Below are 24,615 nucleotides of genomic sequence, written 5' to 3' on the forward strand. Positions count from 1 at the left end.
AACAAAATCGAAATGATCAAACAATTGGACATTACAATCAATATTTACAAGCAATGAAAAAAACAAAAAGCAAATTTCCAATGTCCAACTCTGTGTCTGTACAAGCTCGAAAAGAATAACTTATTAAATCTCACCCCTTTCCCCCAACACTTCTACCATATTTAAAAATCAATTAATTAATAATAATAATACTACCCCAGGCAATTTCCCATACTACCTACAGACATATATATATATATACAACTATTATACACATACAAACTTCATATATGAAGTAACCAAACATAAGTAAACAATTGTAAAGCAATAGATTAACAATAGATAAGCCTTCTCCCCATATCCACTGACTCCGCTATCTTTAAGAGCTCTATCTAGCTCTCTCTTGAAAGTTTCCAGAGAACCGGCCTCCACCGCCCTCTGATGTAGAGAATTCCACAGACTCACAACTCTCTGTGAAAAAGTGTTTCCTCGTCTCCGTTGTAAATGGCTTACCCCTTATTCATAAACTCCTTATGTTCCTCCCACATCCCATAGACGTGCGGCTTGGTAGGTTAAATGGCTTGGTATAAATGTAAACAATTGTCCCTCGTGTGTGTAGGGTAGTGTAATGCCCCTGTCCCACTTAGGAAACCTGAACGGAAACCTCTGGAGTCTTTGGACCCCACCCAAGGTTTCCGTGCGGTTCCCGGAGGTTTTTGTCAGTCTCCCTACCTGCTTCCACTACCTGCAACCTCCGGCAACCACCTGCAACCTCCAGGAACCGCACAGAAACCTTGGGTGGGGCGCAAAGTCTCCAGAGGTTTCCGTTCAGGTTTCCTAAGTGGGACAGGGGCATTAGTGTGTGGGGATCGCTGGTCGGCACGGGCTAGGTGGGCTGAAGGGCCTGGTTCTGCGATGTAAACTAAACTTAAACGTAGGCCCGCTGGTGCTACGACTCACCGTCGCCGTCGCGGGGCTGGCCGAGTCCGGAGCGGGTGGAGCGGTGGAGGAGCGCTGCTGCTGCTGCTGCTGCTGCTGCGGCCCGACCGGAGAGTCGGAGGCTCCAACGGCAGGTCTGTGGACGGCGGCACCGGGAGCCCGCGGGTCCCTGGAGGGAGACCGCTTTTCAGGGCTCTCGCAATGGCGACTTCCCCCGCCCGAGTTGCGGGGTTGAAGAGCTCCTGGAGCGGGGCCTGACATCACCGCACCGCGCGGCTTGGAATGGCCGCGGGACTCTGCGAGCGCACACCGGGGGCTCTAACACCAAGACCCGGTGTGTGACCTCGCACCACCCGCCGTGGCTTTAATGGCCGCGGGACAATCGCCATCGCCAGCCGGGGGCTTTGACTTTGACTCTGACATGGGGGGGGAAGAGTGCAGTGGAGAGATAAGCTTTTTTGGCCTTCCATCACAGCGATGTGATGGATGTTTATGTAAATTATGTTGTGTCTTGGGTCTATGTGTTTGTAATGTATGGCTGCAGAAACGGCATTTCGTTTGGACCTCAAGGGGTCCAAATGACAATTTTACTTCGGAGTCACGTGAGTGATTCCGTGAAGAACCCAGCAGGTACTGCGCATGCGGCATTATCGCACAGCTGTGCAACGCGGCCAGCGGGAGTCGGGCTAGCTCCCGCATCCAAGGAACGAGAGGTAAGTACTTACCTTAATCGGGCCTTGTGGTTTTTGCTCCAGGGGGAGCAAAGTAGAGAGGCATGGTGAGCGGGCCCCGTTTCGACTCCAGCGTGGAGCCGACAGTGGACGGGGAAAAAGCGCTACCCGGACCGTAAACGCTGCGGACCAAAGCGCTACCCGGACCGCAAACGCTGCGGACCGCTGCAAGGAGCTGCGCTATACCGGTCCGCTGAACAGCTGTTCCGTACAGCCGCGGACCGGCGGGAAGTTTAAAAAACCCGACCAGCAGCCCTGCAGACTCCTGATCTTGTATCTTGTATCTTGTATCTCTAAACCATTCTGTGTTTATATCTGTTTGCCTTGTTGCCTCTGTGTTACTTTGTTTATCATCTCTTGTAGAAGAAGGATCGAGTAAATGTCAAAATCGGCCACCATGCACAGAGAAAGATTACTTCCAGATACACACACAATGTGACAGCAACAAAAAGGTAGTTATGGATCACGTTGTAGACACTGTCAATGTTGGGTAGACACAACATGCTGGAGGAACTCAGCGGGACAGGCAGCGAGTCCCTGGAGAGAAGGAATGGGTGACGTTTTTCGGGTCGAGACCTTGACGTTTAGAAGGATGAGGGAAAAAAAAATCTTCACCCAGAGAGTTGTGAATCTGTGGAATCATCTGCCACAGGAAGGCAGTGGAGGCCGATTCACTGGATGTTTTCAAGAGAAAGTTAGATATAACCCCTGGTTCTGGACTCCCCCAACATCGGGAACATTTGTTCTGCATCAAGCTTGTCCGATCCTTTAAGAATTGGAACCAAGAAGTGAAAGAATTGGAAGCCCTCTTAGGGCTCAGGGAATCAAGGGATATGGGGAGAAAGCAGGAACGGGGTACTGATTTTGGATGATCAACCATGATCATATTGAATGGCGGTGATGGCTCGAATATGTTTTCTATGAAGGGTCTCGACCCGAAACGTCACCCATTCCTACTCTCCAGAGATGATGCATGTCCCGCTGAGTTACTCCAGCATTTTGTGTCTATCTTCGATTTAAACCATCACCTGCAGTTCCTTCCTACTCTGTCGATGTTGGGAATGCCTTTGTCAATCTTCTCAACCATCTGAAATCTATCTCCAGCAAGGATGGTAAATGCAATACTAGCCAGAGGCGTTAGACTCAGAATATGATGAGCGTTGGTCGGCACTGGGCCTGTACTCGCTGGAGTTTAGAAGGATGAGGGGGAACCTCATTGAAACTTACCGAATAGTGAAAGGCCTGGATAGAGCGGATGTGGAGAGGATGTTTCCACTAGTGGGAGAGTCTAGGACCAGAGGGCACAGCCTCAGAATTAAAGGACGTTCCTTTAGGAAGGAGATGAGGAGGAATTTCTTTAGTCAGAGGGTGGTGAATCTGTGGAATTCATTGCCACAGGCGGCTGTGGAGGTCACAAGTCAATGGGTATTTTAAGGCAGAGATTGATAGATCCTTGATTAGTGCGGGTGTCAGGGGTTATGGGGAGAAGGCAGGAGAATGGGGTTAGGAGGGAGAGATAGATCAGCCATGATTGAATGGCAGAGTAGACTCGATGGGCCGAATGGCCTAATGCTGCTTCTAGAACTTGCACATTCATCTTGAGAGACTAGAATATAAAACTCAATTTATAAACAATTTTTAAATTTGCAGCGGCTCGGTGGCGCAGCGGGTAGAGCTGCTGCCTCACAGCGCCAGATTTCAGTCCTGACTACGGGTGCTGTCTGTACGGAGTTTGCATGTTCTCCCCGTAACCTGCGTGGGTTTTCTCCGGGTGCTCTGGTTTCCTCCCACACTCCAAAGGCGTACAGGTTTGTAGGTTAATCCGCTTGTTGTAAAATGCTAAATTGTCCCCAGTGTGTGTAGGATAGTGTTCAGTCTAGTTTCCTGTCATGTGAAGTGAGAAGCTTTTGTTGCGTGCTAACCAGTCAGCGGAAAGACAATACATGATTACAATCGAGCCGTTCACAGTGTACAGATACAGGATAAAGGGAATAATGTTTAGTGCAAGGGAGACAAAAATGCTGGAGGAACTCAGCGGGTGAGGCAGCATCTATGGAGCGAAGGAATAGGTGACGTTTCGGGTCGAGACCCGGAAGGGTCTCGACCCGAAACGTCGCCTATTCCTTCGCTCCATAGATGCTTTCCAGGTCTCGACCCGAAACGTCGCCTATTCCTTCGCTCCATAGATGCTTTCCGCGACCCGAAACGTCACCTATTCATCTGCTGCCTCAGTGAGTTCCTCCAGCATTTTTGCCCACCTTCGATTTTTCCAGCACCTGCAGTTCTTTCTTAAACAGTGTTTAGTGCAAGATAAGGTTTAGTAAAATCTGATCAAGGATAGTCCGAGGGTCTCCAATGAGGTAGATAGTAGATCAGGACCGCTCTCTGGTTGTGGTAGGATGGTTCAGTTGCCTGATGGTGTGCAGGGATTACTATTGGCTGTGGACAGTGGGCAGAAGGACCTGTTTCCACGCTGTGCGAATCTATGACTCACTAGTGTGATGGGTGGCCAGCATGGCCAAGTTGGGCCGAAGGGCCTGTTTCTGCACCAGGCTTCTGTCTGAGTGTGTGTGACCTGCCCGTGTTTCAGACGCAGGTGATGTACAAGTGGATCTCGCCGAAGCTTTGCCGTGAGGACATGGCAAAGGCCAGCGGACTTCCGCCGTCTGGGGAGAAGCAGGACTGTCCCCCCTGTAACCCCGGCTTCTACAACAACGACACCTCCAGCTGTGCCCCCTGCCCACCTGGTACACACTCCGATGGCATGGCAGGTACGTGTGTGTCTGTGTGATCCCTCTCCCCCCTCCACACCCTCACCACACCACCCACCCCCTCCCCACTCTGATGGCAATGCATGTATGTGTGTGTGTGTGCTCCCCCCTCCCCCCCCCCCCCTCCACCCTTCCCCCGACTCCACCCCCTGCCCCTGCGCTGCTGCCATTGCCACTGATGGTGCCTCTCTCTCCCCCTCTCTCCCGCAGCTTGCCAGCAGTGCCCAGCAGGCACGGAGCCAGTCGTGGGGTTTGTGTACAAGTGGTGGAACACACACTGCCCTTCAACATGAAGACCTCGTGCTTCAACGTGGCCAACACCAAGTGTGACGGCATGAATGGTGAGCCCCCGTGTGTCCAGCCCCCCACCGTATGTCCCCTCCCCGCCCCCGCCACCCTGTGCCAGGCAGGCAGCGTCTCTGGAGAGAAGGAACATCCTGGTAAATCCTCTCTGCACCCTGTCCTGCTGGACCACATCTTTCCTATATCACGGTGCCCAAAACTGGACACAATATTCCTAATGGTGAGACACGGTGGCGCAGCGGGTAGAGCTGCTGCCTCACAGCGCCAGAGACCTGGGTTCCATCCTGACCACGGGTGCTGTCTGTACGGAGTTTGCACGTTCACCCCGTGGGGGTTTTCTCTGGTTTCCTCCCACACTCCAAAGACGTGCAGGTTTTGTAAGTCAATTGGTAGAAGTGTACAACGGCCCTAGTGTGTGTAGGATAGTGTTAGTGTGCGGGGATCGCTGGCCGGTCTGGACTCGGTGGGCCGAAGGGCCTGTTTCCGTGCTGTATCTCTAAATTAAACTAAGCCCACGTCTTGTACAACTGCAACGTGACCTCCCAACTTGTATACTCTGATCAAGGACTGTGGAATGTGATGTGGGGGTTTCCCCCAAAGGCATCAAGTTAGTAAATTTGCTTTGGTTCGATGGCAGGGAATTTAAATGAAGCTGTGAGCTGTGATAGAGCAGCACAGGGCCATTGTCCTGCAGGTATTGAACGAGGATTACACTGAGTGTCGTTCTGCTTCGATTTGGAACATAATGTGGTTTTTAATGCAAGTTTTCCTCATCAATTCACGTTTGCCCTTGAGAGAGGAACATGCACTTTTGTCATGAAATGACAGCGCTAACCAGCTGTAAGTCGCCCTATCACAAGGTGACATACACAGTCCTCTCTCATGCATCCGATGTACATTAATCTATCCAATCCCTGCTCTTCTGGCACAAATGCTGCCAGGACAACAGACAACAGGTGCAGGAGTAGGCCATTCGGCCCTTCCAGCTAGCACCGCCATTCAATGTGATCATGGCTGATCATCCCCAATCAGTACCCCGTTCCTGCCTTCTCCCCATATCCACTGACTCCGCTATCTCTAAGAGCCCTATCTAGCTCTCTCTTGAAAGTATCCAGAGAACCGGCCTACACCGCCCTCTGAGGCAGAGATTTCCACGGACTTGAGGGTGTGAGCTACAGGGAGAGGTTGAATAGGCTGGGACTCTATTCCTTGGAGCGCAGGAAGATGAGTGGTCAACTTGCCCACACCGGCCAACATGTCCCGTCTACACTAGTCCCACCTGCCTGCGTTTGGCCCATATCCCTCCAAACCTGCCCTATCCATGTACCTGTCTAAATGTTTCTTAAACCCAGCCTCAACTACCTCCTCCGGCAGCTTGTTCCATGCACCCACCAACCACCCTCTGTGTGAAAAAGTTACCCCTTAGGTTCCTATTAAATCTTTTCCCCTTCACCTTGAACCCATGTCCTCTGGTCCTCGATTCCCCTACTCTGGGCAAGAGACTCTGTGCCTACCCGATCTATTCCTCTCATGATTTTGTACACCTCTATAAGATCACCCCTCATCCTCCTGCGCTCCAAGGAATACAGACCCAGCCTGCTCAACCTCTCCCTGTAGCTCAGGTCCCTCTAGTCCTGGCAACATCCTGGTAAATCTCTCTGTGCCCTTTCCAGCTTGACAACATCTTTCCTATAACATGGTACGCAGAACTGAACACAATATTCTAAATGCGGTCTCACCAACGGCATCTTCAACTGCAACATGACCTCCCAACTCTATAGATGGACCGGGCAGTGTCCAGCACTCTCTGTAGATCCCTTCGATGGTGGGGAGGTCAGTGCTGTGATGGACCTTCGATGGTGGGGAGGTTAGTCGCTGTGATGGACGGGGCACTGTCCAGCACTCTCTGGCCACTCCTTACTTCCTGCATGTTCGAGTTGCTGAACCAGGCCGTGACACATCACATCTTCCTCTAATGGGATTGAATGATAGCACTGATTGGAGTCTGGCTTTGCGCTGTACAGCAGCAGCCCTGTGGGCAGTTGGGGCTGAGAGTACCAGGCTAATTTAATTTTATATAAGAGGTTTATGTTGGCTTTGGAGCCTGCGGATCACCCTGGCTGGATTTGAACCAAGAACGAAAGAGAGGATTAGCCCTGTGAAGTGCTGAGCTCCAAAGGCAAAGAGTAACCGGCCAGTGGGCAAGGAACTGCAGATGTTGGGATGTTGAACAAAGCACAAAGTGCTGGAGGATCCCAGCGGGACAGGCAGCATCTGCGGAGAGAAATGAAGGGAATGGTCAGAAGATATTTTGCATTACGAACCTTCTTCAGAATGCTGGAGGATTTACACTGACAACAACGGAGAATTGCCAGAATGTAAAAACAAAGAACTGCAGGTGCTGGTTTACCAAAGAAAGGCACAAAGTGCTGGAACATGGATCACCAGAGATGCTGCCTGAATCACGTCTCAGAATCGAAACGTCACCTATCCATGTTCTCCACAGATGCTGCCTGACCCGCTGAGTTACTCCAGCACTCTGTGAAACGTCACCTATCCATGTTCTCCACAGATGCTGCCTGGCCCGCTGAGTTATGGTGCAGCAGCATCTATGGAGCGAAGGAAATAGGCAACGTTTCGGGCTGAAACCCTTCTGGAAATAGGCAACGTTTCGGGCTGAAACCCTTCTGGAAATAGGCAACGTTTCGGGCCGAAACCCAGAAGGGTTTCGACCCGAAACGTTACCTATTTCCTTAGCTCCATAGATGCTGCTGCACCCGCGGAGTTACTCCAGCACTCTGTGAAACGTCACCTATCCATGTTCTCCACAGATGCTGCCTGACCCGCTGAGTTACTCCAGCATTTTACGTATTATTTTTGAGCAGAACACGGATTGGAATAGAGGGGGTGATCTACAGGAAGTGGTTGGACAGACGTGGTTTATTTTGTCTCGAAATGTTGGAGGTTGTGGAAGGGATCTGATTGAAGGAGATGAAACTATGAGAAGCACCAGCGATCCCCGCACACTAACACTATCCTACACACACTGGGGACAATTTACAATTTTTAACCAAAGCCAATTAACCTACAAACCTGCACGTCTTTGGAGTGTGGGAGGAAACCGGAGCACCCGGAGAAAACCTACACAGGTCACGGGGAGAGCGTGCAAACTCCGTACAGACAGCACCCGTAGTCAGGATGGAACCCGGGTCTCTGGCGCTGTGAGGCAGCAGCTCTACCCGCTGCACCACCGTGCCGTGACCTGATGGGCTAATTCTGTTGGTCTGACACATGAAGGGGTGTCCAGTGCCGTGTGTAAGTGTGTGTGTGTTGGTTGTGTCTCTAGGGTGGGAGGTGGCTGGAGATCACATCCACAGTGGCATCGGAGGCTCCGACAACGACTACCTCATCCTCAGCCTCCACATCCCCAGCTTCAGGTTAGCGTCCGCCGTCCGTAACGTGGCGTGGCGTCCCGCGGCGTGTCGGCCGGGTCACGCTAACACGCGTGTTCTGCTTCCCGTGTAGCCCGCCCACGTCCACGTCGCAGTCCACGGGGGCCGAGGTGGGGAGGATCACCTTCGTGTTCGAGACCCAGTGCGACGACCTGTGTGAGCTGTACTTCATGGTGGTAGGTGTTTACAGTAGCACACGCCCTTCGGCCCCTCACATCACTGCTAGCCCACGGTTAGAGTCGTACTGCACCCGTCTGCAAATCTAACCCCGTCCCCCCCCCATCACCTGTATCCACCTATCACTGGAAGAGGGAGACATGTAGATAAGGAAGTGTGAGGTGTGAAACTAGGTCAAAGGGAATGCAGATCGCATGGAGTCTTTCTCTTCCCTGTTACAAATGCGACATCACTGTCACATCCGTCTGGAAAAGGGCGCTAGCTTCCGGCAACAATCAGTGGGAGCCATCACTTGTTGCAGTAGATGGCGGTGGTGGCAGTATTAGCTCAGTATACGTACTGCTCCGAGCCCCTCCATGTGGATGAGTCTGCTATGGGGCCAGGGCTAGAATAACTCAGCGGGACAGGCAGCATCACTAGAGAGGAGCAATGGGTGACGTTTCAGGTCAAGACCTTTCTTCACACTGATGTCAGGGGAGAGGGAGAGACATAGATAAGGAAGTGTGAGGTGTGAAACCAGGACAAAGGGGATGGAGATCAAGGACTATGCAGATTAGATCTACAGGTATTCTACATTCCAACTAACAGTGATCGACTGTACATACTCTACACTAACACGAGGCAATAGACAATACGTGCAGGAGGAGGCCATTCGGCCCTTCGAGCCAGCACCGCCATTCAATGTGATCATGGCTGATCATCCCCAATCAGTACCCCGTTCCTGCCTTCTCCCCATATCCTCTGACTCCGCTATCTTTAAGAGCCCTATCTAGCTCTCTCTTGAAAGCATCCAGAGAACCGGCCTCCACCGCCCTCTGAGGCAGAGAATTCCACAGACTCACAACTCTCTGTGAGAAAAAGTGTTTCCCCATCTCCGTTCGAAATGGCTTACCCCTTATTCTTAAACTGTGTGGCCCCTGGTTCTGGACTCCCCCAACATCGGGAACATGTTTCCTGCCTCTAGCGTGTCCAAACCCTTAATAATCTTATATGTTTCAAGGAGATATCCTCTCATCCTAAACTCCAGAGTTACAAGCCCAGCCGCCCAGTCCTGCCATCGGGAATTAACCTGTTTCCCTGAACCACAACCACAATCAAATCTAGCGTGTCCAAACCCATTAACAATCTTATATGTGATGTTTCAATAAGAGAGCTCACCATACCCCCTGATCCCCTTATGCCATCCCTCCTCTCATCCTCTTTTAAACTCCAAAAAAACAAGTTCTTCTCATCTCGTTTTACAAGCCCAGCCGCTCCATCGGGAACAATCTTCTCAGCATAAGAATTTTGTAAGTTTCATAAGTCCCCTCTCAATCTCCTAAATTCTAGAGAGTATAAACCATGGTCTTTCTTCATAAGACACCTGACCCTCCCAGGAATCAGTCCTGGTGAAGCACAACAATACAATTTGGAGACCAATAGGTGCAGGTGGTCTCACCAAGGTACAACTGCCAGTAGAACCTCGGCTCCTATACTCAAATCCTTTTGAATGCCAGCATACCGCTTCATTGCAATGCATGACCTTCATAACTGATATGAACCTGGGCAGCATCTCCCCCTTTCCCCAATCGGATAATAGCCCTTTCCTGATGGCAGACCTTGTTACTGACGGCTTTTCTGGTTTCCAGGACATCAACAGGAAGACGACCAATGTAGTCGAGTCTTGGGAAGGCAGCAAGGAGCGTCAGTCCTACACTCACCTGATCACCAATAACGCAGCTGTCACCTACACCTGGGCCTTCCAACGGCAAAACTCCCCGCTGGAGGCAAGTCTTCCTCATCCTCCTGGGGGGTGGGGGGTGGTGCGGGGGGGGCTGTGGCCGTTAGCGGGAGTGTCCATGGGGAACATTAACGCCATTGTCCAGCGCCCATGACCCCCCCTATTGGCAAGGTGGATCATGGAACGTCAGGTGTCACCTGGATAGGTAACGGAACAATGATATTGGGTGGCGCAGCGGTAGAGTTGCTGCCTCACAGCGCCAGAGAACCACGTTCCATCCTGACTACAGGTGCTGTCTGTGCAGAGTTTGCACGTTCTCCCTGCGACCATGTGGGTTTTCTCCGGGTGCTCCTGTTTCTTCCCATATCCTAAAGTCGTGCGGGTTTGTAGGTTAATTGGCTTCTGTAAATTGTCCCTAGTGTGTCTTGTGTGTGGCGTGCACAGCCTAAAGTTGTCGGACAATTTGTTCTATTTGATCTTGTTTGATTGTGCATGCCGGGTTGGTTGCTTTCGTCGAAACAGGACGGACCAACCCTAGTGTGTGTGTGGGATAGAACTCGTTTACGAGGTGATTGCTTGTTGGCGCGGACTCGATGGGCTGAAGGGCCTGTTTCAACTCATTGGGAAGGGCACACAGTGCCGGTGTAACTCGGACATTTCCGCCTCCATTTCAGGTGCGCAAGAACCAGGCGGACAACGTGAAGATCTACCTCATCACGGTGAGTAACGCGGCCAATGGCGTGGGGCTGATGTGTCGGCCTTGTGCGCTGGGCTCTGACCAGAGTAGCCCCACCTGCGTGCCCTGCCCGGCTGGACACTACATCGACAAGGCCACCAACCAGTGCCGAGAGTGCCCGGCCAACACCTACCTGTCCCCGCACCACCTGTACGGCCTGGAGTCGTGCATTCCCTGTGGCCCAGCCAGCCACAGTAACAAGGTACGCAAGCAAGCAGCCCGCTAGAATACCAGCCTACACACAGCAACTTACAACTTAGCACAAACTTAGAAAATAGAACTTGAACTTAGAATTTGAAGAACTTAGACGTAGAACTGACAACTTACAACTAACTTTGAACGTTGCACATTGAACTTAACACTTAGAACTTGGAACATAACTTAGACCACAAACACAGAAGATGAGACAGGGGTTGGGGGTCAGGGGACAAAGGGACAGTGGTTGGGGACAGGGGTCAGGGGTCAGGGGACAGTGGTTGGGGACAAGGGTCGGGGGATGGGGACAAAGGACAGTGGTTGGGGACAAGGGTCAGGGGTCAGGGGACAGTGGTTGGGGACAAGAGTCCGGGATGGGGACGGGTTGTCAGAGGTTGGGGACAAGGGTCCGGGATGGGGTCAGGGTCAGGGGACAGGGGTCAGGGGTCAGAGGACAGGGGTTTCGGGATAAGGGTTGGGGGATGGGGACAGGGGTCAGGGGATGGGGGGTCAGGGGTTGGGGACAAGGGTTGGGGATGGGGACAGGGGTCAGGGGTCAGTGGAGGGGTCAGGGGTTGGGGATGGGGACAAGGGTCGGGGATGGGGACAGGGGTCAGGGGTTGGGGACAAGGGTCGGGGGGGACAGTGGTCAGGGGGGGGACAGGGGTCGGGGATGGGGACAGGGGTCTGGGTTCAGGGGTCAGGGGTTGGGGACAGGGTCGGGGATGGGGACAGGGGTCAGGGACAGGGGTCGGGGGATGGGGACAGGGGTCAGGGGTTGGGGACAAGGGTCGGGGATGGGGACAGGGGTCAGGGGTCAGTGGATGGGGACAGGGGTCAGGGGTTGGGGACAAGGGTTGGGGATGGGGTCAGGGGTCAGGGGTCAGTGGATGGGGACAGGGGTCAGGGATTGGGGACAGGGGTCGGGGGATGGGGACAGGGGTCAGGGGTCAGGGGTCAGTGGTTGGGGACAAGGGTCGGGGGATGGGGACAGGGGTCAGGGGTTGGGGATGGGGACAGGGGTCAGGGGTGGGGACAGGGGTCAGGGGTTGGGGACAGGGGTTGGGGTCAGTGGATGGGGACAGGGGTCAGGGGTCAGGGGACCACAGGTGCAGACCAATCGGCCCACAATGTGCGCACCGGACATCATGCTGACCCAAGCTGACCTCTCGTGCCAGTAAGGGCCTGTTTCCGTGCTGGACTGTTCTATGTCTTTCTGGACGTAGCTCCTCGTTGCGTGGCCTGTGTGTGTGGGTGAGGAGGCTGTTGCCGTGAGTCCTGACACTCACAGAGAGATACAGCATGGAAACAGGCCCTTCTGCCCAACTTGCCCACACCGGCCAACATGTCCCATCTACACTAGTCCCACCTGCCTGCGTTTGGCCATATCCCTCCAAACCTGTCATATCCATGGACCTGTCTAAATGTTTCTGAAACATTGCTTTTACTACCTCCTCCTGCAGCTCGTTCCATACACCCACCCCCCTCTGCATGAAAATCTTATTATTAAATTTTAATAATAGATTTTACCATTAAATCTTCCCCCCCTCTCACCTTAATCCTCTGTTTCTCAATTCCCCTACTCTGCATCTACCTGATCTATTCCACACCTCTATAAGATCACCCCTCATCCTCCTGCGCTCCAGGGAATAGACACCCAGCCTGCTCAACCTCTCCCTGTAGCTCACACCCTCTAGTCCTGGCAACATCCTGGTAAATCTTCTCCAAGATTCAAGATTCAAGAGAGTTTATTGTCATGAGTTCCAGATAGGGCAATGAAATTCTTGCTTTGCTTCAGCACAACAGAATATAGTAGGCATGAATACAGAACAGATCAGTGTGTCCATATACCATTGTATAAATATATACACACATGAATAAATAGACTGATAAAGTGCAAATAAACTGATAATAGGCTATTAATGTTTGGAGTTTTGTTTGAGTTGAGTTTAATAGCCTGATGTCTGTGGGGAAGTAGCTATTCCTGAACCTGGACGTTGCAGTCTTCAGGCTCCTGTACCTTCTACCTGAAGGTAGCGGGGAGATGAGTGTGTGGCCAGGATGGTGTGGGTCCTTGATGACTCTGTCCCCTCCAGTGTGATGCCATCATTCGCGGCCACACTCTGGGCTGAGACGAGCTGGTGTGGATATGTCAGCCGTGGATTATGTCTGTGTGAGCCCACACATGATCTAACGTTACCGTTTCTCTCTGCCGTCGGTCAGGACCACTCGGTGTGTTTCAGCGACTGCTCCTTCACCCTCGCCATGGACAACCGCACTCTGGCATTCCAGTTCAGCGGCCTCAAAACACCGTCACCTCCCTGATGAATGGGCCCAGCTTCACCTCCAGAGGGACCAAATACTTCCACTTCTTCAACATCACCCTGTGTGGAAACGAGGTGGGTCCCTGTCAGCAGATGCTACAGTTACACACACACACACACACGCACGCACACACACACACACACGCACACACACACACACACACACACACACGCACACACACACACACACACACACACACACACACACACACACACACACACAACACGCACGCACACGCACGCACACACACACACACACACACACGCACGCGCACACACACTCTCACACACACACTCACACACGCTCACACACACACACACACACACACACACACACACACACACACACTCACGCACACACACGCACACACGCACACACACACACACACACACACACACACACACACACACACACACGCACGCACACACACACACACACACACACACTCACACACACACTCACACACACACTCACACACACACTCACACACACACACACACACACACACACACACACACACACACACACACACACACACACACACACACACACACACACACACACACACACACACACACACACACACACACACACACACACCAACATCCTGAACTACCAGCGGCGGAAATCCGCAGGAACTGGAGGACAGGGATGTGTGGAGCGTCCGTCACCGTTCCCGTTGGAAACCAGCGCCACTGCGTCGCTAATGTTGTCAACGATGATGAATTATTATTGTTGTGCCTATCAAAGTGCAGTGAATAACTTAGAAACTCGGAACGGCAGGCACTCCTATAGCAAAGATAGAAAGCGCTGGAATAACTCAGCGGGTCATAATACCACCAGGTCATAAGTGATAGGAGCAGAATCAGGCCATTCAGCCCATCAAGTCTACTCCGCCATTCATTCATGGCTGATCTATCTCTCCCTCCTAACCCCATTCTCCTGCCTTCTCCCCATAACCCCTGACACCTGCACTAATCAAGAGTCTATCTATCTCTGTCTTATAAATATCCACTGACTTGTGGCCTCCACAGCCGTCTGTGGCAATGAATCCCACAGATTCACCACCTTCTGGCTAAAGAAATTCCTCCTCATCTCCATCCTAAAGGAATGTCCTTTAATTCGGAGGCTGTGACCTCTGGTCCTAGACTCTCCCACTAGTGGAAACATCCTCTCCACATCCACTCTATCCAGGCCTTTCACTATTCTGTACTATTTTTCTAAACTCCAGCGAGTGCAGGCCCAGTGCCGACAAACGCTCATCATAGGTTAACCCACTCATTCCTGGGATCATTCTTGTAAACCTCCTCTGCACTCTCTCCAGAGCCAGCACATCCTTTCTCAGATACGGGGCCCAAAACTGCTCACAATATTCCAAATGCTGCCTGACCAGCGCCTTGTAGAGCCTCAGCATTACATCCCTGATGTAAGGCGTTATCTCTGGAGAACAGAGGTTGGGGCCTTTCCTCAGATCTTTCTTCAGAGGGTGGAGAATTCATTGCCACAGATGGCAGTGGAGGCCAAGTCAATGATATGTTTAAGGTGGAGATTGACAGGTTCTTGATTCCACAGGTGCTGCCCGACCCGCTGAGTTCCTCCAGCACTTGGTGTTTTGATCAAGCACATGGATAGGACAGGTTTGGAGGGATATGGGCCAAACGCGGGCAGGTGGGACTAGTGTAGACGGGGCATGTTGTCCAGTGTGAGCATGTTGGGCCTACTGTATCTACATGACTATGATTCCTGCATCTGCTCCATTCTCTCCACAGATGCTGCCTGACCCGCTGAGTTCCTCCAGCACTTGGTGTTTTGATCAAGTGTCCAGCACCTGCAGTTCCTTGCGCTATTCTCTCCACAGATGCTGCCCGACCGGCTGAGTTTTTCCAGCACCTTGAGCCTGTGTCTCAGCCCCCCCCCCCCAGAGACGTGGCTGTGTTCATTGACTAACCCCCCGTGCTCCTCCCCCTCTCCAGGGCCGGAAGGGCGCCGTGTGTTCGGACAACGTGACGGACGTGACTCTGCCGGACGTACAGAACGACGCCGACACCTTTAGCAACGTCATCACCTCCTTCCTCTGCCAGTCCACCATCATCCCGTCCGATGGCCGGAGCTTCCGGACCGCACTGTCCTCTCAGTCCATCAGCCTGGCCGACTCCTTCCTTGGTCAGTGGCCGCCACGCCCGCGATGCCCAGGCTGCAGGAACGCAATGGGACAGGCGGCATCTCTGGAGAGAAGGAATGGGTGAATTCTCCAGTCTGAAGAAGGGTCTCGACCTGAGACGTCACCCATCCCTTCTCTCCAGTGATGCCGCCTGTCCCGCTGAGTTACTCCAGCATTTTGTGTCTACCTTCGGTTTAAACCAGCATCTGTAGTTCCTTACAATAGACAATAGACAACAGGTGCAGGAGTAGAGGCCATTCGGCCCTTCGAGCCAGCACCGGCATTCAATGTGATCATGGCTGATCATCCCCAATCAGTACCCCGTTCCTGCCTTCCCCCCATATCCCCTGACTCCGCTATCTTTAAGAGCCCTATCTAGCTCTCTCTTGAAAGTATCCAGAGAACCGGCCTCCACCCCCCTCTGAGGCAGAGAATTCCACAGACTCAGCACTCTCTGTGAGAAAAAATGTTTCCTCGTCTCCGTTTTAAATGGCTTACCCCTTATTCTTAAACTGTGGCCCCTGGTTCTGGACTCCCCCAACATCGGGAACATGTTTCCTGCCTCTAGCGTGTCCAAACCCTGAACAATTTTATATGTTTCAATGAGATACCCTCTCATCCTTCGAAACTCCAGAGTGTACAAGCCCAGCCACTCCATTCTCTCAGCATATGACAGGCCCACCATCCTGGGGATTAACCTTTCTACATAAGTCTGCAATGCCGTTGACTGATGAGTGTATTGAACCAGGAGAGGCGTGGAATGGGTGGGCAGTTCTGGTCTCCTCACTACAGGGAGGTCGCGGTGGCTTTGGAATCGGTGGAGAGAAGGTTCACCAGACACCAGGGCATTAGCTGCAGGGATGAAAGGAGACCTGGAGTAATTTGTTGGGATCATCCAAACCACATCCCAAAGACATAAGGGCTGGTAAATTAAGGGGCAAAGTAAGAGGAGCCAAGTTTAAAGGGGAGGTGCGGGGAAGTGTTTCTGAGCTGTATCTCTAAACTAAACCAAACTAAAATTAGAGGGCATAAGGTTAAATTTAGAGGAGAAAGATTTAAGTGTCTTGTCAATCCTATCCCAACGACCTCCTCTGGAAGTGGGTGCCTGGAACGCGCTGCCAGGGGTGGGGGTGGAGGCAGATACGATCGTGGTGTTTAAGAGGCTTTTAGACAGGGACGTGGATATGCAGGGAATGGAGGGATAGGGATCACGTCCAGGCAGAAGGGAGTTGGCATCATGTACAGCACGGACATTGTGGGCCGAAGGGCCTGTTTTATGTTATGTTCTGTTGACTTTAGGAAATTCTGGTTAAAGTGGAAATGTTTTGAAGGTGTTGTGGAGGACATGGAGGACTAGCGTGTGGCGTTAGGGGCAAGATTAGATGGAGGCCTGAGGTGATAGGTCTTCACTCTGGGTGGTGGGTGTATGGCCAAGATGCCAGAGGAGGTCGTTGGGATAGGATTGACAAGACACTTAAATCTTTCTCCTCTAACTTTAACTTTATGCCCTCTAATTTCAGTTTGGTTTAGTTTAGAGATACAGCTCAGAAATAGGCCCTTCGGCCCACCAAGTCCGTGCTGACCAGTGATCCCCGCACACTAACACTATCCTACACACACTGGGGACAATTTACAATTTTACTGAAGCCAATTAACCCACAAACCTGTAGGTCTGTGGAGTGTGGGAGGAAACCGGAGCACCCGGAGAAAACCCTCGCAGGTCACGGGGAGAACGTGCAAACTCTGTAAAGACAGCACCCGTAGTCAGGATACAAGTCCATGCCGAAAAATTTGTTCGGCATGGACTTGTAGGGCCGAGATGGCCTGTTTCCGTGCTGTAATTGTTATATGGTTATATATGGAACCCGGGTCTCTGGCGCTGTGAGACAGCAGCTCTACCCGCTGCGCCACCGTGCCAGCGAAAGAGTGCCTGGGGGCCCAGGATTAAGGGGAGAGGGGAAGGGTTGAGTAGGAACCTGCGGGGGAATGATCTTATCTGCTGGCTGTGTTGAACTGTTTGTTTCTGACCTTGTTGTTTGTTTTGCCAGGAGCCAGCGTTGAGCCGTCGATGCAGAACATCACCGCACGGCCAAACCACTTCCCTCCTCCAGAAACCCACCTCCCCGACATTCACTTCTTCTACATGTGAGTGTGGGAAAGCTTCATAGAAATATAGACAATAGGTGCAGGAGGAGGCCATTCAGCCCTTCGAGCCAGCACCGCCATTCAATGTGATCATGGCTGATCATCCCCAATCAGTACCCCGTTCCTGCCTTCTCCCCATATCCCCTGACTCCGCTGTCTTTAAGAGCCCAATCTAGCTCTCTCTTGAAAGTATCCAGTGAATCGGCCTCCACTGCCTTCTGTGGCAGAGAATCTGAATGTACAGTACAGAACAGGCCCTTCAGCCCAACCAGTCCATGCTGACCAGAATGCCCCCATTCATTGATTGCTTGATAGAGTATCGTCACATGTACAGTGAGACTCTTTGTGTATAGTACACAAGGCAAAGGTAGTCACAGAGTGCTGGAGTAACTCAGCGGGTCAGGCAGCATCTGTGGAGAACATGGATAGGTGACGTTTCACAGAGTGCTGGAGTAACTCAGCGGGTGCAGCAGCATCTATGGAGCTAAGGAAATAGGCAACGTTTCGGGCCGAAACCCGGAAGGGTTTCGGCCCGAAACGTTGCCTATTTCCATAAGGATTTCGGCCTGAAACGTTGCCTATTTCCATAAGGATTTCGGCCCGAAACGTTGCCTATTTCCTTCGCTCCATAGATGCTGCTGCACCATAACTCAGCGGGTCAGGCAGCATCTGTGGAGAACATGGATAGGTGACGTTTCACAGAGTGCTGGAGTAACTCAGCGGGTCAGGCAGCATCTGTGGAGAAAAGGAATGGGTGACGATTCGGGTTGAGACCCTTCTTCAGACTGAGAGTCAGGGAAGAGGGAGACACAGAGATATGGAAGGGTAAGGTGTGAAAATAACTGATCAAAGCAGACCGTGTTCAGAAAATGTCGACTGTCTCATTGTTAGCTGGGGGAGGTGACAATGAGGCATAACGGGGAGGGAGGGATGGAAGGGGGGGGAGGGAAGAGTGAGAGAGAGAGAGAGAGAGATCTATGGTGACTTGAAATGAATATTCACACTACTGGGTTGTAAGCTGTCCAATGAATGTTGAGTATTGCTATCAGTTGATGTAGGTGAGGTTTCAGGTCGGGACCATTCTTCAGACTGGAGGCAGGAGGTAGGTGGAGGGGGCGGAGGGGGTGGAGGGGGGAGTTGATGAAGACACACAAAGCTGTAGATGTGAGTCTGTCTTGGGGCAGTATCGCTCTGGCCGCTGACCGTCTCGTTGTCCTGTTGCAGGTCCTCTGTGTCGACGGCCTCGTGTGAAGGTGGGCGTGGGGCGGTGGTGACCATGAGATGCAGCCCCGGGACGGACGAACGTGGAGAGATCTCCGTACCGAGGTACCCCGCTGTCCCACAACTGCCCACTCCCACTGCCCGCTCCCACCGCCCACACCGCTCTCTGTATCTGTAGAGTGTGCCCTTTCACCTTGACCTTGTGCCCACAGTGACTGCCCAGGGGGGACATGTGACGGTTGTACCTTCCTCTTCCTCTGGCAGAGTGCCGGAGCCTGCCCGCTCTGCACGTCTGCCGACTTCCACCAGATCGAGGGAGCGTGCCGTGGTGGCATCCAGGTAAGCTGGCACCGTGGATCGCACCGATCGATGACTCTTGCCCAGAGGCACCAGCAATCTTCACTCCTGGTGGAAGGGTCTCTTCCCAAAACGTCACCTATCCATGTTCCCCACAGATGCTGCCTGACCCGCTGAGTTATGGTGCAGCAGCATCTATGGAGCGAAGGAAATAGGCAACGTTTCGGGCCGAAACCCTTCTGGAAATAGGCAACGTTTCGGGCCGAAACCCGGAAGGGTTTCGACCCGAAACGTTGCCTATTTCCTTAGCTCCATAGATGCTGCTGCACCCGCTGAGTTACTCCAGCACTCTGTGAAACGTCACCTATCCATGTTCTCCACAGATGCTGCCTGACCTTCTCTATCGTTTTGTCTGAAGTTCATATGTGATAGGCCAATCCAGATTAATCCCCCATTCAATCATGGCTGATCTATCTCTCCCTCCTAACCCCATTCTCCTGCCTTCTCCCCATAACCCCTGACACCCGCACTAATCAAGAATCTATCTATCTCTGCCTTAAAAATACCCACTCACTTGTGGCCTCCACAGCCGTCTGTGGGCAATGAATCCCACAGATTCACCACCCTCTGGCTAAAGAAATTCCTCCTCATCTCCTTTCTAAAGTAACGTCCTTTGATTCTGAGGCTGTGCCCTCTGGTCCTAGACTCTCCCACTAGTGGAAACATCCTCCCCACATCCACTCTATCCAGGCCTTTCACTATTCTGTAAGTTTCAATGAGGTCCCCCCTCATCCTTCTAAACTCCAGCGAGTACAGGCCCAGTGCCGACAAATGCTCATCATATGTTAACCCAGTCGGTCCTGGGATTATTCTCCTCTGGACCCTCTCCAGAGCCGGCACATCCTTCATCAGATACGGGACCAAAATCCTGCCACTTCCAAGTCTGTGAAATGTCCGCTGTTGCCCCAAGGAGATGTGCGGTTTCTTATTTGCTCATGTTAAGACTGTGGACACTGAATGTCTGATGTCAGCTCTGTCCACCACCACCCACAGCCACCACCACCCACAGCCACCACCACCACCCACAGCCACCACCACCCACAGCCACCACCACCACCCACAGCCACCACCACCACCCACAGCCACCACCACCCACCCACAGCCACCACCACCACCCACAGCCACCACCACCCACCCACAGCCACCACCACCCACAGCCACCACCACCACCCACAGCCACCACCACCCACCCACAGCCACCACCACCCACAGCCACCACCACCCACAGCCACCACCACCACCCACAGCCACCACCACCCACAGCCACCACCACCACCCACAGCCACCACCACCACCCACAGCCACCACCACCCACAGCCACCACCACCCACAGTCACCACCACCACCCACAGTCACCACCACCCACAGCCACCACCACCCACAGCCACCACCACCACCACCCACAGCCACCACCACCACCCACAGCCACCACCACCCACAGCCACCACCACCCACAGCCACCACCACCCACAGCCACCACCACCACCCACAGCCACCACCACCCACAGCCACCACCACCCACAGCCACCACCACCCACAGCCACCACCACCCCACCACCCACCCACAGCCACCACCACCACCCACAGCCACCACCACCCACAACCACCACCACCCACAGCCACCACCATCACCCACCGCCACCCCCACCCACAGCCACCACCACCACCCACAGCCACCACCCACCACAGCCACCACCACCATCACCCACAGCCACCACCACCCACAGCCACCACCACCATCACCCACAGCCACCACCACCCACAGCCACCACCACCACCCACAGCCACCACCATCGCCCACAGCCACCACCACCCACAGCCACCACCACCACCCACAGCCACCACCATCACCCCTCCACCACCTCTGCCGACTCCACCGCCCGTGGGCATGGCACACACACCGTCCATCCGTCTCCACCAGCGGCCCGGCTGGGAACATCGTGAGATTGCCAATGTTATTTGAATGCATTTCGTTGTCTCTGTACTGTACACTGACAATGACAATTAAAATTGAATCTGAATCTGATCTGGGGGTTATTTTTGTCATGAAGGAAACGACATACGTTTGGAAGGAGCCGAAGGTTTGCACGAAAGGGTTTCCGTTGCCCCCCAAGGCCATCGCCAACTGCGAGATGATCGACTTCTGGTTGAAAGTGGTGGTGGGAATCGGAGCCTTCACCGCTGTCCTCCTCATCATCCTAACCTGTTACTTCTGGAAAAAGAACAAGAAGTAAGTCAAGACCAGTAACGTCACGGACGTGACCCCCCAGGGGGCAGTGGCTGCAGGGTTCCCATTAGTTCATTGTCACGTGTACCGAGGGACAGTGAAACGCTGTTGTTGCCCGCTTAACCAATCAGCAGAAAGACAATACATGATTATAATCGAGCTCAGCGGGTAGAGCTGCTGCCTCACAGCGCCAGAGACCCGGGTTCGATCCCGACTATGGGTGCTGTCTGTACGGAGTTTGCACGTTCTCCCCGTGACCTACGTGGGTTTTCTCCGAGATCTTCAGTTTCCTCCCACATTCCAAAGACGTGTCAGTTAATTGGCTTGGAATGATTGTAAATTGTGTGTGTAGGATAGTGTTAGTGTGCGGGGATCGCTGGTCGGCACGGACCTGGTGGGCCGAAGGGCCTGTTTTCGTGCTGTATCTCCAAACTAAACCAAACCAAACTGAATGAATCCAACAGCACAGCCCACGGCCCCGTCTCTCCTCGACTTTAAACCTGATTTGTCCTCTCTCGTTCAGGTTGGAGTACAAATATTCCAAGCTGGTGATGAACGCAAACTCCAGGGAGGTGGAGCTGCCGGCCGCAGATAGCTGCGCCATCATGGAGGGCGAGGACAATGAAGAGGAGGTGTTCTACTCCAAAAAATCCTCACTGTTGGGGAAGCTCAAGTCATTAGCTTCAAAGGTGAGCAGCAATTGGGCACACGCCTACACCACCCGCAAACTGGTGGTGGTCGTGGGGGGGGGGGGGGGGTGCTCGTGGTGGGAGGGAGGGGGGTGTGCTGGTGGTCGTGGGGGGGGGGGGGTGGTAGGGGAGTGGGGGGGGGAGTGCTGGTGGTCGTGGGGGGGGGGGGTGGGGGGGGGGGGGGTGAGGGGGGGGGGGGAGTGCTGGTGGTCGTGGGGGGGAGAGGGGGAGTGCTGGTGTGGGTGGTGGCGGTGAGGGGGGGGTGGTGGTAGGGGAGTGGGGGGGGTGGTGATGGGGAGAACTTTGTTACTCTGCCGGTGCCCTTTATGTGGCGATTATTTGCACACCTTGGGTATTGTAGATTAGTGTCACTCACACTGTGGCTCGGTCCACAGGCTCTTAGACTAGTTATGCATGCTGAGATGAAAGCTCGTTGAGTTACCTCTGCAGCGTTGCTAATAAAAGACTTTGGGTCCTAATCACTTTGTTGTGAGCTTGATGTTTATGCAACAGGTTAAGGGGCTGTCCCACCTGGGTGTCATTTGTGTCAGGCAGATGGCGGGCGAAGACTTTGCGCATCCCAAACTCCTGGGCCGCTGCACGTGACCGCGCCTACGTTACCACGCACCACGCACGTGTAATGCGTCGGGCGCCGTTACGCGCATGGTGCGTGGTGGGGTAGGCAGTGACGCGCGGTTGCGTGCGGCGGCCCGGGATTTTGGGATGTACAAAATCTCCGCCCGCCATCTGCGAGACACGCCAATGACACCCAAGTGGGACAGCCCCTTAAGCAAGCAAAGAATTTCACACTGACCAGACTGATTCCTGGGATGTCAGGACTGTCTTATGAAGAAAGACTGGATAGACTTGGTTTATACTCTCTAGAATTTAGAAGATTGAGAGGGGATCTTATAGAAACTTACAAAATTCTTAAGGGGTTGGACAGGCTAGATGCAGGAAGATTGTTCCTGATGTTGGGGAAGTCCAGGACAAGGGGTCACAGCTTAAAGATAAAGGGGAAATCCTTTAAAACCGAGATGAGAAGAACTTTTTTCACACAGAGAGTGGTGAATCTCTGGAACTCTCTGCCACAGAGGGTAGTTGAGGCCAGTTCATTGGCTATATTTATGAGGGAGTTAGATGTGGCCCTTGTGGCTAAGGGGATCAGGGGGTATGGAGAGAAGGCAGGTACGAGATATTGAGTTGGATGATCAGCCATGATCATATTGAATGGCGGTGCAGGCTCGAAGGGCCGAATGGCCTCTACTCCTGCACCTAATTTCTATGTTTCTATGTTTCTATGACTTGACAATGAAGCATCAGTTTATTTACTCATTCATGCATTCACTCTTTTTCATTTCTTGTCCAAGGATAAAGAGGATATTTTTGAGTCGGTACAACTGAAGTCGCCTCGGGCGCGCAATATATGAAGGCGTGAACTTGGCGTTGGAGGACGTTGGCGGCGATCCCAGCCGCCGCTCGTGAGGAGCTAATGCCAAGCACAGCTGAAGTCGGGAGACAATGACACCTCCTGAACGTTACTGCCCCCCCTCCTCACGTGTTTCTCCCAGAACCTTTTGCAAACAGTCGGTGTTTGTTTGCCTTATTGTGCGGGAACGAAGAGGCCGCTGACCAGAATTTGTCCAAAGCGCCCGCCACCCACCCCCCACCCCCACCCCCCCCTCGTTGCCAGACTGACAACGTGTATCTCAGGAAGAGCTTGCAATCATGCCCCGCCATCAGTGTGTACACCTCTCATCATCACCTGTGTGCTTTGATGCCTCATCTGGTCTTGTGCTCCAATGTTCGACAAAGTACAGGCCCATCACCCCTTGGTCCCAGAGCCTTGTCACAATAGTTTAGTTTAGTTTGTAACTTCATAAGGGATAGGAGCAAAATTAGACCATTCGGCCCATCAAGTCTACTCCGCCATTCAATCATGGCTGATCTATCTCTCCCTCCCAACACCATTCTCCTGCCTTCTCCCCATAACCCCTGACACCCGCACTAATCAAAGAATACGTCTGAAGAAGGGTTTCGGCCCGAAACGTTGCCTATTTCCTTCGCTCCATAGATGCTGCTGCACCCGCTGAGTTTCTCCAGCTTTTTTGTGTAACCTTCGATTCTCCAGCATCTGCAGTTCCTTCTTAAACAAAGAATCCATCTATCTCTGCCTTAAACATATCCACTGACTTGGCCTCCAACCTCTGGCTAAATAAATTCCTCCTCATCTACACTCTAAAGGTACGTCCTTTTATTCTGAGGCTGTGCCCTTTAATCCTAGACTCTCCCACTAGAAGAAACATCCTCTCCACATCCACTCTATCCAGGCCTTTCACTATTCGGTAAGTTTCAACGAGGTTTCCCCTCATCCTTCTAAACTCCAGCAAGTACAGGCCCAGTGCCGACAAACGCTCATCATAGGTTAACCCACTCATTCCTGGGATCATTCTCGTAAATCTCCTCTGGACCCTCTCCAGACCCGGC

The 24,615-nt window shown here is 52.8% G+C and overlaps 1 protein-coding gene across 1 annotated transcript in view; it reads left to right on the plus strand.

Annotated features, from left to right (window-relative positions):
• Positions 1-23,796, plus strand: part of elapor2b (endosome-lysosome associated apoptosis and autophagy regulator family member 2b) — a 65,582-nt gene extending 41,786 nt beyond the window's left edge. Inside the window, 17 exon segments of the mRNA XM_055653521.1 lie at positions 2,013-2,101; positions 4,240-4,420; positions 4,631-4,692; positions 4,695-4,761; positions 8,070-8,160; positions 8,249-8,351; positions 9,981-10,118; positions 10,747-11,010; positions 13,227-13,307; positions 13,310-13,402; positions 15,302-15,491; positions 17,538-17,634; positions 18,859-18,960; positions 19,068-19,194; positions 21,264-21,442; positions 21,963-22,128; positions 23,499-23,796. Of these exon segments, the coding sequence (XP_055509496.1) occupies positions 2,013-2,101; positions 4,240-4,420; positions 4,631-4,692; positions 4,695-4,761; positions 8,070-8,160; positions 8,249-8,351; positions 9,981-10,118; positions 10,747-11,010; positions 13,227-13,307; positions 13,310-13,402; positions 15,302-15,491; positions 17,538-17,634; positions 18,859-18,960; positions 19,068-19,194; positions 21,264-21,442; positions 21,963-22,128; positions 23,499-23,558 (2,090 nt within the window). The 3' untranslated portion in view covers positions 23,559-23,796.
• The last annotated feature ends 819 nt before the right edge of the window (positions 23,797-24,615 follow it).

The sequence above is a fragment of the Leucoraja erinacea genome, chromosome 22 (assembly GCF_028641065.1).
Source record: "Leucoraja erinacea ecotype New England chromosome 22, Leri_hhj_1, whole genome shotgun sequence".
NCBI classification, from domain to species: domain Eukaryota; kingdom Metazoa; phylum Chordata; class Chondrichthyes; order Rajiformes; family Rajidae; genus Leucoraja; species Leucoraja erinaceus.